General features: G+C 63.6%; 1 protein-coding gene across 6 annotated transcripts in view; it reads right to left on the bottom strand.

Moving 5' to 3' along the window:
- The window catches only part of NOL4L (nucleolar protein 4 like), a 113,155-nt gene that overhangs the window by 9,438 nt on the left and 88,567 nt on the right, over positions 1–15,150 (bottom strand). For 4 of the 6 annotated variants that reach the window (XM_002710921.5, XM_089307196.1, XM_051845101.3 and 1 more), the window contains one exon: positions 11,544–11,685. In XM_002710921.5, the coding sequence (XP_002710967.2) occupies positions 11,544–11,685 (142 nt within the window). The other 2 variants (XM_070051417.2, XM_051845099.3) reach the window with 2 other exon arrangements.

Here is a 15,150-nt window from a genome sequence, read left to right as displayed (position 1 = left end):
CAGCACAGACCCGCTACCCCATCTGAGGTGGTCAGAGCCAGGCAGGGGGCCAGGGCCCTCCCTTCCGGGACACCTGCTGCTGGTGGTGTCAGCCCCGAGGTGGCCCTCAGGAACCAGCAGTAGACAGACGGGGTGCTGCGGGCCTTGGCGGGGGCGGGGCTCAGGTTCTAGTGAGCAAGAAAGCAAACAAAGGGCTCTAAGGAGGACCCGACCCGTGTGCACCCCTTGCCGCCAGCTCCTGCTCCTCCTCCAGGGCTGCCTCCTCTGAGCCCCATCACAACACCAGGCAAGGGGGACGAGGGTGGGCGCTGTGAGGAAAGGCCCTGGGCCGAGCGCTGAGGCCTTTGGTGCCGCTCAGGGGCTTGGCTCTGGGCCCTCCGGCCCGGCCGGCCGCCTCCAGCTGTGACGGGGACTCTGCACCTCAGCCCCCCCTCCCCGGCAGTCCTCCTGGCGCGCGCCCTCGCTGCCAGGGCTTTGCCGGGAGAGGCCGCCCTGGGCAGCCCTGCTCTGACATGCTGACCCCTTTACCTATTTTCCCCAGCACATTCATCACCTCCTCACAATGCTACTGTGTTTACTGTGTCTGTGGCTTGGCAGCGGCCGCCCTGGAGACCCAGCGGGCAGGGCGGCTGTGGGTGGGCACAGACCGAGCCTGCCTCCCCAGAAGCCACGCCCCTTCCTCTGGTGAGGGCTCCCCGTCTTCCAGGGTTCCTCCTCCAGGGTTCCTCCCGGTGAGCACGTGCCCCAGGGCTGGCCAGTCAGCAGAGCCCGGCACAGCGGCCAGTGACAGCATGTGACCCAGACGGAGGGGGAAGAAGAGCTGGCTCTGCTGGGGGCAGGGGCCCAGGGAGGGGGAGCAGGGCTGATGGGCAGGGGTGTGAGGACCCCCGAAATCCACCTCTGCCTAAACCCAAAGGCCCCAGATTCCGACTCGGGAGCCAGGGCTTCCTGTACACTGGGGGCTGGCTGGAGGCGCGGGTCTGCATCACGTGTATCTGGTCTGGTCCCTGAGTAATCCAGGGTCTTCCCTAGGCAGGGGCCAAGGAAAGGAAGCTGGGCACTGGCCTCTTTCCTCCCTGGGACTCCTGCCCCCAGCCCAGACCTGAGGTGCCCGCCACCCACGGTGGTGCTAGCTGCAGGGCCGCCGCCCCCGGAACAGCACCTGCAGCTACGTGGGGAAAGAGGCGACGGGGAAGCCAGCTGGGACCTGGCCCATCCTGAGCCCTCCTCCCCAAGCATGACTGAAGAGATACAAGAGGAACCCAAACCCGGGCCCAAACGGCACCCGGGCCCCGCGGTGTGCACGACCTTGGGCGCGGCCGGCCTCCTCGGCGCCTCTTATCTGCAGCGCAGGGAGCTGCCGTGGCCGCCCTCCCGGGCCCCAGTTTATGACTGTGAAAACACCCAGGGACGCAGGCCTCTGGCTGCGTGGCGTGTTCGGGTTGGACCCACCGCAGGCTGCAGTTGGAAGTGGGAGCAGAGGGTGCCCTGATCAGCCTGCACCTCACCTTCCTGGGAGGGACGCCCTCCTCAAGGCCGGCCTGCCGGAGCCCGCAGCCATGCCAGCGGGGCGGGCCGCCCCAAATGCGACTGTGTGAGCCGGGGACGCGGCCGGGAGGGTGTCCCCTCTGAGCATGGCTACAGACTCAGGCCTTCCCAGTCGCGGCCAAGGGTGGCGCCCCACGGGGGAGGCCCCAGAGCCTGCCACCTGTGCCCGGAACGCCTGCGGGCAGGGCCGGCTGCCGTGCCCATCTATTGCAGCCCGGGCAGCGCGCTGCTATTCAAATGGGGGAATTAGTGATGAATGGGGGAAATTGTTCCTCCCTCTGTCCCGTCTCCAGAAGGAGACAAAAACCCCTTTGACCTCGGCAAACAATGCCCTTATGTGGGCGCCAGCGCCCCGCAGCCTGCACAAGCCTGGCTCTGTGCGAGCCGCCAATTGCCACGCTGGGCCCCGGGGCCACAGCGAGGCACCCTCTCCCGGTGGGCGACCCGCGCCGGCCAGGCCAGGCCAGGCCAGGCCAGACTAGTGAGAGCAGGAAGGCCCACCATCCCCGGCACCCAGCGTGCGCGTCGCCTCATTGGCAGGGTTTCAGTCACAGCAGTAGTGGGCAGGGGAGCACGGGCATCAAGAATTTGTGTGTGCACACACACACACATGCGTGCTCGTGAGATAGGCAGGGAGGGGGTGGGGGGCACCAGGGCAGGACCTGCCGGATGTGGGAGGCAGCTCTGGGCTGTGGTCTGGGGCCTGACTCTGCCCGGAATTTGGGGCGTGCACCACGCTGGAGCTGCCCCCGCCAGCCCGCCCGCTCTGACAGAGGCCAGTGGCCAGGGCTGTGTTTACATGATGCATAGCTCCAAGGAGCACCAGGCTCCTGGCGGCTACTCGGCTCTTCCTCCCGGAAGGCGAGCGGGAGGCCCGGGGGTCACACACCGGACACTGGGCTCTCACCATGCAGGGCAGTGGGCCACATGGGCGCCTGCCCCTTGCTCCTTCTGAGCCCACAGCTCAGTCCCCGTGGCTTGAACGGCCCAGCCCCAATGAGGGGCAGGGGCCCCATCCCAGCGCTGGGCTGCACTCTCGCCTCTGCCCACAGTGGCCGCCTCTGCCGCCGCACACACCCCTCGGTGCTCTGGCAGCGGCGGCTCCCGCCCAGCCCCTAGCAGGTGCCAATACCTGGCGCCACAGAGTCTGCAGAAAGGGGACCCAAGCCACCTGCAAAGGCCCCTCCAAAGTTCGTGGAAGACAGAAATGACAACGTGAGTTTATTTTGGTGCAGGGACAATTTTGAGGGGCCGGTGTTGCGGTGCCGATTAAGGTGCCGCCTGCGTCAGCAGCATCCCACATGAGAGTGCCATTCTGTGTCTCAGAGGCTCCGCTTCAGACCCAGCTCCCTGTCCATGCATCTGGGAAGGCAGCAGGAGCAGACGGCCCAAGTGCTGAACCCTGTCATCCACGCGGGAGACCTGGATGGAGCTCCTGGCTCTTGGCCTGGGCTTGGCCTGGTCCTGGCCATTGCAGCCATTTGGGGAGTGAACCAATGGGTGTCTCTCCCTCTCTCTATCTCTATCTTTGTAACCCTACCTCCCAAATAAATAACGCTTTAAAAAATTTTTTTGATGGACTGGTATTGTAGGGGAGAAGGTAGAGCTGCTGCCTATAGTGTGGTAAAGGTTCGAGTCCCAGCTGCTCCATTTCCAATCCAGCTCCCTGCTAATGCGCCTGGGAAAGCAGCAGAGGATGGCCCAAGTGCTTGGGCCCCTGAACCCATATGGGAGACCCAGATGACGCTCCTGGCTCTGGCTCTGGCTTTGGCCCAGCCCAGCCGTGGCCATTGTGGCCATTTGACGAGTTAACCGGTGGATGGAAGATCTCTGTCTCTCTCCCTCTAACTCTGCCTTTCAAATAAATTAAAAATATTTTAAAAATTTTAAATTTACTCTATTTGTGGCTGAGAAAGAGGGAGAGATACAGAGACGGAAAGAGAGAAATCTTTCATCAGTTGGCTCACTCTCCAAATCCACCCAGGCCTCCTGTGTGGGTGGTGGTGAGTCCCAGGGTACACATTAATAGGAGACTGGAATCAGAAGCAGACCTGGGACTCGAACCCTTGCACCCCAAGATGAGATGGGGACATCCCAAGTGGCACCTTTTTTTAAAAAAAAGATTTTTATTTATTTATTTGAGAGGTAAAGTTACAGAGAGTGAGAGGGAAAGACAGAGAGAAAGGTCTCCCATCCGCTGGTTCACTCCCCAAATGGCTGCAATGGCTGGAGCTGCGCCGTTCTGAAGCCAGGAGCCAGGTGCCTCTTCTGGGTCTCCCATGTGGGTACAGGGGCCCAAGGACTTGGGCCATCTTCTACTGCTTTCCCAGGACATAGCAGAGAGCTGGATTGGAAGAGGAGCAGCTGGGACTAGAACCAGCACCCACATGGGATGCCGGGTGCCACAGGTGGAGGATTAACCTACTGGGCCATGGCTCTGGCCCCTCAAGTGGAATCTTTTTAAAAAAGATTTATTTACTTATTTATTTGAAAGTCAGATGAGTGGCGTGGGGGGGAGACAGATCTTCCATCCATTGGTTCATTGCCCAAATGTCTTAAATTGCTGGGACGGGGCCAGGCCGAAGCCAGGTGCCAGGAGCTTCTTCCAGGTCTCTCACGTGGGTACAGGGGCCCAAACACTTGGGCCATCCTCTGCTGCTTTCCCAGGCGTGTTAGCAGGGAGCTGGATCAGAAGTAGAGCAGGCCAGCGCCGTGGCTCAACAGGCTAATCCTCCACCTGCGGCGCCGGCACACCAGGTTCTAGTCCCGGTCGGGGCGCCGGATTCTGTCCTGGTTGCCCCTCTTCCAGGCCAGCTCTCTGCTGTGGCCCGGGAGTGCACTGGAGGATGGCCCAAGTGCTTGGGCCCTGCACCCCATGGGAGACCAGGAGAAGCACCTGGCTTCTGGCTTTGGATCAGTGCAGTGCGCCAGCCGCAGCGGCCACTGGGGGGTGAACCAACGGAAAAGGAAGACCTTTCTCTCTGTCTCTCTTTCTCTCACTGTCCACTCTGTCAAAAAAAAAGGGGGGGGGAGCAGCCCAGATTAGAATCGGCATCCATATGGGATGCCAGCATCACAGGGGTCCCCAACACTGCCCCCCAAGTGGCATCTTAACTGCTGCCAGGCACCTGCCCCTCCACAAACTTGTCAACGTCTCCTCCTACGTGTCCTCATATGTGCTAGTAGCCGTATTATTAAAACGTAGAAACAGATGAAATTAACAATCTATTGTATTTGACTCGATACAGCCAAGACGTGTGTCAACAAGCATGTGACGCTGTCTAACACGGGGACATTTTTCTTTCCTTCCTCCCCGAGGCTCACAGGGGCCCGGTGCCTCCGCCTGCACCTGCGCTCGCGAGAGCCTGGCACAGGCTTTCTCTGCATGGGTGCAGGTCAGCCAGTGCCTGCATCAGGTCAGTGCTTCCGGTGCAGGTGGCCCGCCACACCTGTGCGATGGCCCCTCCCAGCAGCCGTCAGCAGCGATCCACGGGCTCCTGGGGGAAGCAGACAGCTCACCGCCAGGAGTGAGAAATGGTGCCCACCCGACCCCCACCGAGCACTGCCTGCCCTGCCCCACCCCACCTTGGTCTTCAAGGCCAGCTCCTTTCCTGGCCTCTGTTTGTCCGTCTGTGCACTGGAGCCACGTCCCACCCGCCCCACCCACCCCCAGCCTGGACTCTCCTAGCACATCTGGCCAATTCTGTTCAGGGAAACACACCCGCAAGTGACTGCCGGGGCCCTGTCCTCCCAGGCCTGCCCTCTTCCCGGCCCCACCCTCTGGGCCAAGCACAGGCAGTGAGAAGTAAACGCCAAGTCCGTGTGCAAAGCTTTAGCTGAGTTATCCGTGTGCACGCTCACGCACACCTGGGCACGCGCGTGTTCGAGAGCAGACAGAGCCACAGAAGGCCACCGTGTGGGAACGACCTGCAACCCCGCAGGCTCCCCGCCACCCCTCCCAGAAACCGGTCTGGCCTCGGTGCATCCCGGTCCTTAGGTCACAGGGATGACGCCAACATGGCCCTGGCCACTTCCTGGTTCTTGAGAAAGTCGTCCTTGGACAGGCTGGGGTGCCCCCACAGCCTTCTCTCAGAAGGGGGGCGGTGAGAGGAGGACTCCCCGAGGATCCCTGGTAGTGGAGGCAGCAGGGGGCAGGTGCGTGTGCAGGGCGTCTCCCTCTCTCTTTCAGCAGGTAGACTTCACCTTCTCTGTCCTGCAGCTTGTCACCCAGCATCTGGAGACCCCAGCAGTGTGGACAAGGCCAGGGCTGTGCAGGGCCCCCTGCCTTCAGGATAAAGGGATCTCTCAGAGCTGTCTCCCAGCCCGTCGCAGCCCCCAGCAGGCCAGGAGCCAGCACGGGCCAGCACCATCTATGTCGTCTGCAGCCTAGCTGGCCACGGACACTTCCCTGAAACCCGGGACTGCTGGCATGGCCCAAGGCCAATCCCTGTGAGGGCCTGGGCCCCAGCTCCCTGCTCCTGGGGGAGGGGAGGGGAAGAGGCAAGGCGGCCTTGGAGCCCTGAAGAGGCACCCACGGCTCTGGCTCTCCGAGGAGACGGAGGGAGCAAATGAGGCCCAGCCCCGGCTTCCAGCCTCCCCTCAGAGAAACGGCCGGGGTGAGGGGCAGGGCCAAGGGCTGCAGGTGCAGGGAGAGAAGGCTCAGTTTAAAAGCCCCTCTGAGGCCATCCCAGTGAGGCTGCGGCAAAGGAGCCACACCACCCCTAAGCCAGGGACAGTCACCAGGCCCAAGGCACAGGAGCCACACAGGAGCCCTTTCTGAGCCCAAACGGCCTGGCCCCGATGCCCACTCGCCCCAGCCCTTCTGACTCCCTGTGCAGCCCCTCTCAGCACCCCTTGCTGGGGCCCCTCACGGGGCATCCTCAGTGCCCAGCAGAGTGGCCAGCACACAGGTGAGCGGGCAGCGGCCCCGCCCTTGCAGCTGCCTGCCGGCGTGGGACCCTTGGGTGAATCTGAACAAAGCGTAGGGCCATAGGGGACACAGGGTCACAAGACAGCAAGGTGACCATCCCACAGCCCAGCGAGGGAAGGGCTTGCCCAGGCCACACAGTGAGGCGGCGGCAGGGGCAGGATCTGGGGTTGGGTCAGAGGCAGCCAAGCTGGGGCCTCACGCTGGCCCCGTGCCTCCCTGCAGACCCGGGAGAGAAGGGCACAGGCTGATGAGGACAAGAGAGGCAGCGCCACCGCGAACACTGCACCCTGGGTGCCCCGGTCACGCACCTGCTCCCCGGGGGCCGCCCTGCCACCCAGTTTGCATTTCCGGGTGTGGAGGGCCCCGCCCAGGGCACCAAGGGCCAGGAGGCAGGAAGCCTTGGTCTTCTTACCAAGAACTCCCAAGGACTCCAGGGTTGATGGCCACGGCCCCAGGACCATGCCATAGACAGAGGCCAAGGCTCAGAGAGGGCGAGCAGTGAGCTCCAGACTACACTGCAGGGCCCGCTCAGGGTACACACAGCAGCGCACAGGGACCACGTCTAGGCAGCCCGTCCAGCTGAGACCTCAAGCCCACAGGGACGGCCCGACCACTCTCTATCCTCCCGGACCCTCACGTGCCAGACCCTTGCCAGGCGGCCTAGCTGTGTCCATGCTGCCTTGCTTTTCCTGGGGGCACAGGGACCTTTTGGAGACATGGCCTGGGGACCACCTGGCCCTCAGCACCCTCCTCGGGGGGACCTGCTGCTGCCTCAGGCTGGGGCTGCCTGTTCCCCGGTCCCCGTGTCTCATCTCCACCGTGGATCACCTGACACCTGCCCAGGGGAAGCCCAGCCTAGGAGACTGGACTGTGCGGAGCCTGGGCTCTGGCTAGACCCGTGCCCCTGGGGTCCAGGTGAAACACTCCCCCTGGCACATGTTTCCCGTGAGTGATAGGAACAGTTACAGGTCTGAGCTCACAGGGTCGCAGCCGGGCAGGGAGCTCAAGGCCAGGACCTCCGGTCACAGACTTTAACACTGTGGCAGGTGCACACCAGGGACAGGACGGAGCTGACCGACACCATGCAGCACCTCCATGCTCCCCTCACCCCCTTTTAAAAAACAAAACGAGAGGCTGGCACTATGGCGTAGCAGCTTAAGCCTCTGCCTGCGGCACTGGCATCCCATATGGGTGCAGGTTCAAGTCCCGGTTGCTCCACTTTGAATGCGCCTGGGAAAGCAGCAGAAGATGGCCCAAATCCTTGGGCCCCTTCACCCACGTGGGGTGCCCGGAAGAAGCTCCTGGCTGTTGTGGCTATTTGGGGAGTGAACCAGTGGATGGGAGATTTCTCTAACTCCACCTTTCAAATAAATAGATACATCTCAAAAATAAGTAGGGAATAAAAAACAAAATGAGGCTCCGGCCTCATGCACAGAAACCCTGGGGAAGGGCTGTGCCCCAATGCTGTCTTTGCTTCCCCTTTGTCGTTCCCAGTCCTCTGCCATGAACGTAAGGGGAAGACAAGAGTCACTGCTCCCAAGACACAGCTCCTGTCCAGGAAGCTGATGGCCTGGCAGGGACTGGGTTCTGAGTGCTGCCCACCCGGCAACGGTGCCACAGACTCCTGGGAAGCAAAGGTGGGGATGGGGCTTCCCAGCCGGGCTGCCACTGGCGAAGAGCCCGGAGGGACCCCCAGCGTCCCTGTCCAGCCTCCGGCCAATGAGGCACCAGGCAGGAGGCGCAGGCCCAGCCCAGGACAGAGGAGGCTCCTGGGCCCCACACATCCCCCAACCACCCCACCCGCAGGAGGCGGAAGCAGGACCCTGGCTGTCCCTGGCGCGGGCTTCCTGTCTGTGCGGGAGGTGAGTAATGTTCGCTCCCGCCGGGCGCGTCCCTGCCAGAGGCCAGGCCTCACATGTTCCGTTCAGGAAGGGGCTGAGCGAGAGGGAAATGGCAGGAGCGGCCCTGCCCCGGTACCGACAACACACCCGAGCGCTCGCCCCACAGGCTCTCCCGCAGCCCTGCTCACAGCCCCAGGGGCAGAGCTGGGCCTGAAGCAGATAACCCCACAGAGGGGGGCGTCCCTACAGCCCCGGCAATGCCAGCTCAGAGTCTCTGGGCCAAGTCTCAAGCAGGCAGCCTCTCTCCACACCCAGAGGCTGCCCCGGGTCAGGGTGTTTTCCCAAGCACCTGCAATGCGCACAGCACACTGCCGGGACCCCAACGCCAGCAGAAAGAACAGAAAACCTCGCTAGGGCTTTGCCGAGGCCTCGAGTGGGGCTTGGCCCATATGTGGACAGGAAGCGTGGGCGGAAGCCGGTGCTCTGGGAGAGTTCCCCGCCCATCTCCCAGGGACCCTCCACGTGGGCTGGCCTCTGCAGCGCCCCTGATGCGGGCTGGGCCACCCACAGTCTCCCTGATGTTCAGTTTCTTCCCCTGTGGGACCAGAGCAATGCACTCCCCCAAACAGCCCAACAGAGGGGCTGGGCAACAGCTCCCTGCCCAGCGCTAGGGGCACCCAGGATGGGACCCTCAGTACAGGCACGGGAAACTGCGGCGAAGAGGTTGCAGGGGACAGGAAGGTGAGGTGGGAGACAGGCAGGCAAGGGGCAGGGAGACAGGGGACAGGGAGGTGGGGGGCAGGGAGGTGGGGGGCAGGCAGGCGGCAGCAGCAGGACAGAGGGTGCAGACGCTCAGCTGGCAGCACCTCCGAGACAGCCCCAGCTCTGCCGTGGCACCCGCCCTGCCAGCGCCCAGCCTTAGTGAAACCTGAAAGGAGGAAGAGGGCCCTCACCACGGCCACCAGCAGGGAGGTGTGAATTTGTGCCAAGGGCCGGGCTTCCTGGGATGGCTCCAGGCTGACCGCTGCTCTGCAGGGCTGGGAGGTGCTGCCGGCGAAGGGAAAAGACCCAGGTACACAGCACGGCCGCGGGGATTGGAGGGGGCTAGCGTCCTCAGGATCAAAGGGCCCAATCTGTCCCCAGTGAGGGGCACACCGTGTCCTCACTGGATGCTGTGCTTAGGGGCTGGGTCTCAAGGAATGCCAGCACGCAGCTGGTGTCCGGGGCAGAACAGAGCCGGGTGGGCAGAGCTCACAGTGGGGGCCGCAGACACCCAGCTCTCCCACGGGCAGAGGCCCCGGGGGGCAGAGCGAGCACAGAGGCCACACAGGAGCAGCCACGTAGCTGGGTGCAGGATGCAGGGCCCACCAGAGCCACCTGCCCAGCCTGTCCCCACCCTGGTCCTTCAGGGACAACAGGGGCCATGAAAACACCCGGAAGCCTGGCGGGGGGTCCTCTGGACGCACCCCAAGGAGCTCGAGCTCAGCTCGCATGTGCAGAGGCTGGCCCGGGACCGCGGGCCGGCGCTGTGCCTGGCCACGGCCCCTGGGCAGACGCAGCAGTCCGCAACAGGCCCCGGGGACCCAAAGAGGCAGCAGGGACCAGATGAGCTGTCTGTGCCTCCTCAAGCCTGACCCCTGTGCTGGGTTGGGCCAGTCTCACGCCAGCACACCAGCCCAGAGCCTGCAGACACGGCCTCTGATGAAATAATTAAATTGGTGGTATCACGGTCAACACCATCCTCCCGGTCTCCAGCTCTGACCGCCGCCCTGATAAACGCCCTGGTCCTGTCAGCAGACCAGCCGGGCCCCCACGGACCACCGCAGCCCACCCTCTCGCCTGCTCGAGGCTTGTCTGCGCTCGTGGACAGTGGGCAGCACCCACTGCTACCTGGTCGCCAAGGCCCCCGGGTGTGGAGCCTGCCCCGGAAGCACCGCAGGCCGCGAGCCACTCCCCGGGGGTGGCTGTGAGGACCAGAAGCACAAGGCCTTCGGAGGATGAGCAGGGGGAGCCGGCCCCATTCTGTCCTCTTCCGGGCTTTACAAATGCTGCCCGGAGTCCTCCTTGGGCGGGAATGACCCCTGGCCCTGGGCTGAACCTGGTTGCAGGACCCTGGGCGTGCCTTTGGGTGTGGCCCTCCAGCAGCCCAGCGAGGCGGGAGGTCAGCTGCCCGGCCATGCCTGGCCACCCCCACCCCCCCGTGGGAACGCAGAGAGGCGGCCCTGGATGGCCGGGGAGGCTTGCAGCACGAGGGGTCGTGCTGACCTCACGAGGCACAGAGGCACAAAGACCTTTTCTTTCCCAGCAGCCTCGCACCCCACTCCTCGCACAAGTGCTCCCTGGCTCCCCAGCCCCCGGCCCAGACCCCTCCAGCTGCCTCCAGGCTGGGTCTCCTCCCAGACAAAGCCGGATTCAGGCTGAGGGGGCAGTCGGGAGACGGGCTCGGGTTCTGCCATGGAGACGAACTTTGACCCAAACCAGGAGGCTCCTACTCCTTATTTACTCTCTAAGGCCGCTGGTTCAGAGTTAACCTCACACCCCTTTTTAACCCTGTGCCTCCCCGCCACAGACCAGGCCCCGACCTTCGACCCCTCCTAATTGCCGGCTCCTATACCCCGGTTCTCTGAGGCTCCCCCCCCGCCCCGTACCCAGCCCCCTCCTCCCCAGCGTTGTGACCACAGGGGCTGCCCCCCACCCCCCGCTGCCGCCCACAGCCCTGCCAAACCCAGGCAGATGCCAGAGCCCAGGGCCCAGCAGTTGGGAGCCCCACGTGGGAGGGCTAAAGTGAGCCTCTGGGAGCTGGTGCCTCGGACTCCTGACCCGACGAGGAGTCCCCCCCCCCCCCGCCACATCTCCTGAAGAACCCGTCCGGCAGCCAACCCCCACCCCCCAGCCGCGGGACCACAGCTCCTGTCACTGCCTAGCAGATGGCCTGGTCTGGGTCAGGCACACTGTAACCATCCCAGGCCTGGATCCCACAAGCCAGCAAGTGCCAAGACACAGCTCCCCAGCAGCCAGCCCCGCCCCCGCGAGCTGGAGCCATCACCCCCCAGGAGGAAGGCCTGGGCCCTGGGGACAGTGGGGACCCGCTGAGATGCTGACAGCACCAGGAGCAACTCCACACCTTGGCCTGAGTCCGTGCCCCACCGCCCAGCGGGCTATCTGCCCGGCTGACCCCAGGACAGCTGCCCCCCCCCCCCCCGCCGGCGCCGAGGGGCACGCACCGTCCTCGTGGCTGTGCAGGTTCTGCGGGCTCCGCATCCTCTCGTCCTGGCCGGGACTCAGGCTGGAGGCCAGGTGTGGGTCAGCTGACATCCATGCGGAGTCGCTCATATCAAAATCTCCGCTGCTCACTGAAGTCTCATCCTGGGCAGGGACGAAAAAGGTGGGTTCAGCAGGGGCGGGCACGCTCCTGGGGCCAGGGGAGCCCCTCATGCTGCAGCGAGGGCCAGGCGCCGCGCCGCCCCCCCCCCCTCCCGTGGACGTGGCTGGGGCTCTGGTTCCTGTCGGAAGCCGGGGCCCAGGGCCCGCGCTGTCTGTAATTGAAGACAATTACGAGGTCTCGCATCCTGTGGGGCGGACAGCAGGGCCTGGCTCCTACCCTCGCGAGCCAAGGTTGCAACGAGCTCTGTAAACAAGGGCCAGGGCTCCCGCCCGCAGCCCGGGAAGAGAACTGGCTCCACGCGCACGGGCACCGGGGAGGCCACGCCGGCCGCCCCCACTGGGCCCGAGGCCCGGCCGGACTCCCGTGGAGCATGCTCAGAATTCCTTTCTCCCACTCCCCCGGCCCAGAGGACATTTCTGTCTTCCTCCTTCCTAACCTTCCCTGAGCTTCAAAGATAGGCTCTTGGGCGGCTTCCAGACCGAAAGGGCTGGCCCCAGGAGTGGAGAGAGAGAAGGGGGTGGGGCGGGCCAGGGTTCCAATCAGACCACAAAGGGGGTTCGGCTCAAGGGCCTGGGGGGCCGCCAGGGCCTTCCAAACAGCCGGATGGGCTGCCGGGAGGACCACGCCTGCCTCCTCTCCCCTGGCTGCTGGCTTTGCGAGCCTTGGCCAGTCATCCGGGAACCCCCGGGGCGGGGCCCCTTCAACCCAGCAGGAAGGGACCCCACCTCCTTCTGGCCCAGCCTCTTTGAGGAGCAGCAGCTGTAAAACAAGGAGGAGGACGACCCAGCGGCTCCCCGAGCCCCAGCCCGGGGTTCAGGCCTCAGGCCCTCTGCCCAGCAAGGCACACCAGCTCCGTGGGCCCCCAGCTCCTCAGCCGCCTCCCCTACAGCCAGCGGACACGCTTTGGTCTGCACTTTCTTCGCCCTGTCCCCAGGCACATCTGCTCTAAGTGCGGGAAGCCAGTGTGGATCGGCCACTCCCTCCCCCACCGCTGCCTGGGAGGGGGTAGCCTGGGATTTGCAGCTTCTGTGTGGACCCCCCTGCAGTTGAACCCAGAGCTGGGCCAGACTCCCAGAGCCTCAGGGGGCAGAGTGCTCTCCTGTGCTCCATGCCCTCTCCTCGTACATGCACACACACACACACACACGCACACACCCATGCACGCGCACGCACACACACGGGCCCATCCACCTGCAGCCTGCCTTTGTGAACTCCACTCCCTGCAACTGTGTCCTCGTGCTGGAGGGACACCCACGTCCAAGGGCTCTCTCTGCACAAAGGGACGACAAAATAATCCGGATGCTAACGTGACAGAACCAGAGAGTGGTGGAGAGCAGAGCCAGGAGGGGGGGGAGGTCCCTGGAGGCATGAGCAAGGCAGCTCTGGGAACCAGGAGCAGGTCATCCCTGCGCAGGAGGGGAGGGGTCTTCCGGGCGGGGGTCACAGGGCCATGCTCGGGTCATGGCTGAAGCAGGGAGACTGCTGCTGCTTGGGTAGTGTCAGAAACGCTCATGAATTAAAGTCCAAGTATTGTATTAACATTCAGAAGCACCACCCACTCAAACTCCCTGGCCATTCATTGGACAAGTATTTATGGAACACCTACCCGGGGCCAAGCACCTTTGCAGGTGCTGGGAAAGTCAGCGCGGACAAGACAAAGTTCCGGCCTCCTGGGCACTCCCCATCCAGTGGGGGTGAAGAACAAGAGGTAGGAAACCACAAGAGGCCTCCGCAAGGGGCACCGTAAACCCCAGCAGAGCAGGGGACCTGGGCAGGGGGCCCAGGCAGCCCCCACAGCCGGGGCCTTCAGGAAGCAGAGAGGGGCCTTGGATGTCCCCCAGGGGGAGCATTCTGGGCATGGGCAGCAGCAAGCTGGACACACGCTGCTGGCTGGGAGGGGCACGGAGGCGGCGGCTGCGGCCGGAGTGGGCGAGCTCTCAGGGGCAGCAGAGCCTCACCGGGGCCGGCCCTCCTGCATGCACGGAGCCCCGGGCAGGGCTGTACCTGCCGCCTCCAGCTCAGACAAAGCTCTGTGGAGTGTTCCAGCAATGCTCCTGGCTCGCGGAGGGGCAGGAGAAAGAGCGACTGGGAACAGGACTGGAGGCTCTCGTGTTCTGGCCTCGCTCAGCCAAGTTCAAAAACAGCAACAACAGAAACCAAAGCTTTTTAGACCCTGAGCTCTCCTCCGGGCCCAGCTCATTGTCCAATCCGCATGGGCCCTCCGAGCAGGCACCACTGCTGGCCCACGCTACAGATGAGGAAACCAAGGTTATGGGACCTGTCCAAGCTGACGCACTGACAAGTGGCAGGGCCAGCCGCACTCGCCTCCCTGCCTCCCTGCCCCTGTGCTCCACACCCCGATTCCAAACACACCCCCCACCATCATCCCTGCTGCTCTAAGCCATGCGCCTGCCAAGGCCGTCACCAGCCGCAGCAGGTCATCTAAGGTGGTCTCAGGACCCCGCAGGTCCTCTGCAGAGTGAGGCCAGGGCCGCGCGCTCTCCGTATCCCCCCAAGACCAGAGAGACTTGTTGAATCGACGGAGTTGGCTGGCGCGACGCTGGTGTTTAATGAGGACGCAGCATTAATTTGACAATTAAGGACTCTGGTCCCATTGTGCGTGGTGCTGGAACAGAGGCCGTGTGCAAGCCCAGGACCTGGCTTCGACGTCCCCTCCTGCAGCCATCGGCCAGGGCTCAGGGCCCCTCTGCCTCAGCTCAGACGGCTGAACTGCTCACCGAGACAGCCCCTCTGCTCCTGCCTGCTCTGACGGGTCCCACAGGCAAGAAGCGACACTGAAACTGCCTGGTAATGAAGGGGGTATCCGGCACCTCATAACAGTCCCATCAAGCAAGTAGCCACAGCAGGTCCGTCTCAGAGCTGGTAGCTGCACCTCAGAAGGCCGCCCCAAGTGCCCAGAGGCACAGAGCCAGTGGCAGGGCAGGGGTCTGAAGCCAGGCAGCTGTCCCCAGAGGCTACCAGCACAGAACTTTCAGGCCACCGCCCACCTCACCACACTTCCTCACTTCCACTGAAAGAACCACATTCCTTGAAGATAAAGCGTCTCCAGATAAGATCCCAAAGGGAAGTCACGGATCATGAAGCTGTGTGTGCACACACACTCCCTCCCCTCGGTGAGCTGATGTACATTTATCAAGCATCTACTATGTGCCAGCATGGCGCTAGGGTGCTAGTTGATGAAGGCGGGCTCCTCCCCCTGGGCCTCATTACCCAGGGAGAAGAACCAGCTAGAAACGCTGACCCACTTGTGTGTGTGGAGGGGCTGGCTGTGGGAACCCCTGGCAGGTTACTGAGCGACCACGGTTCCCTCATCCTTCCAGGGCTCTGCCAGAGACCCCAGCTCCGTGAGAAGTGGTCTGTCCACGATTCTGACACCTGCTGCTACAGCAATTTTTTTAAAGTGAGAAATCAAGTCTGCTAAACCT

The sequence above is a fragment of the Oryctolagus cuniculus genome, chromosome 11 (genome assembly GCF_051225735.1).
Source record: "Oryctolagus cuniculus isolate XC-2025 breed Fujian yellow rabbit chromosome 11, ASM5122573v1, whole genome shotgun sequence".
NCBI lineage: Eukaryota > Metazoa > Chordata > Mammalia > Lagomorpha > Leporidae > Oryctolagus > Oryctolagus cuniculus.
Note: the sequence above shows the minus strand (reverse complement) of the source record. Positions and strands in the feature narration are given on the sequence as shown.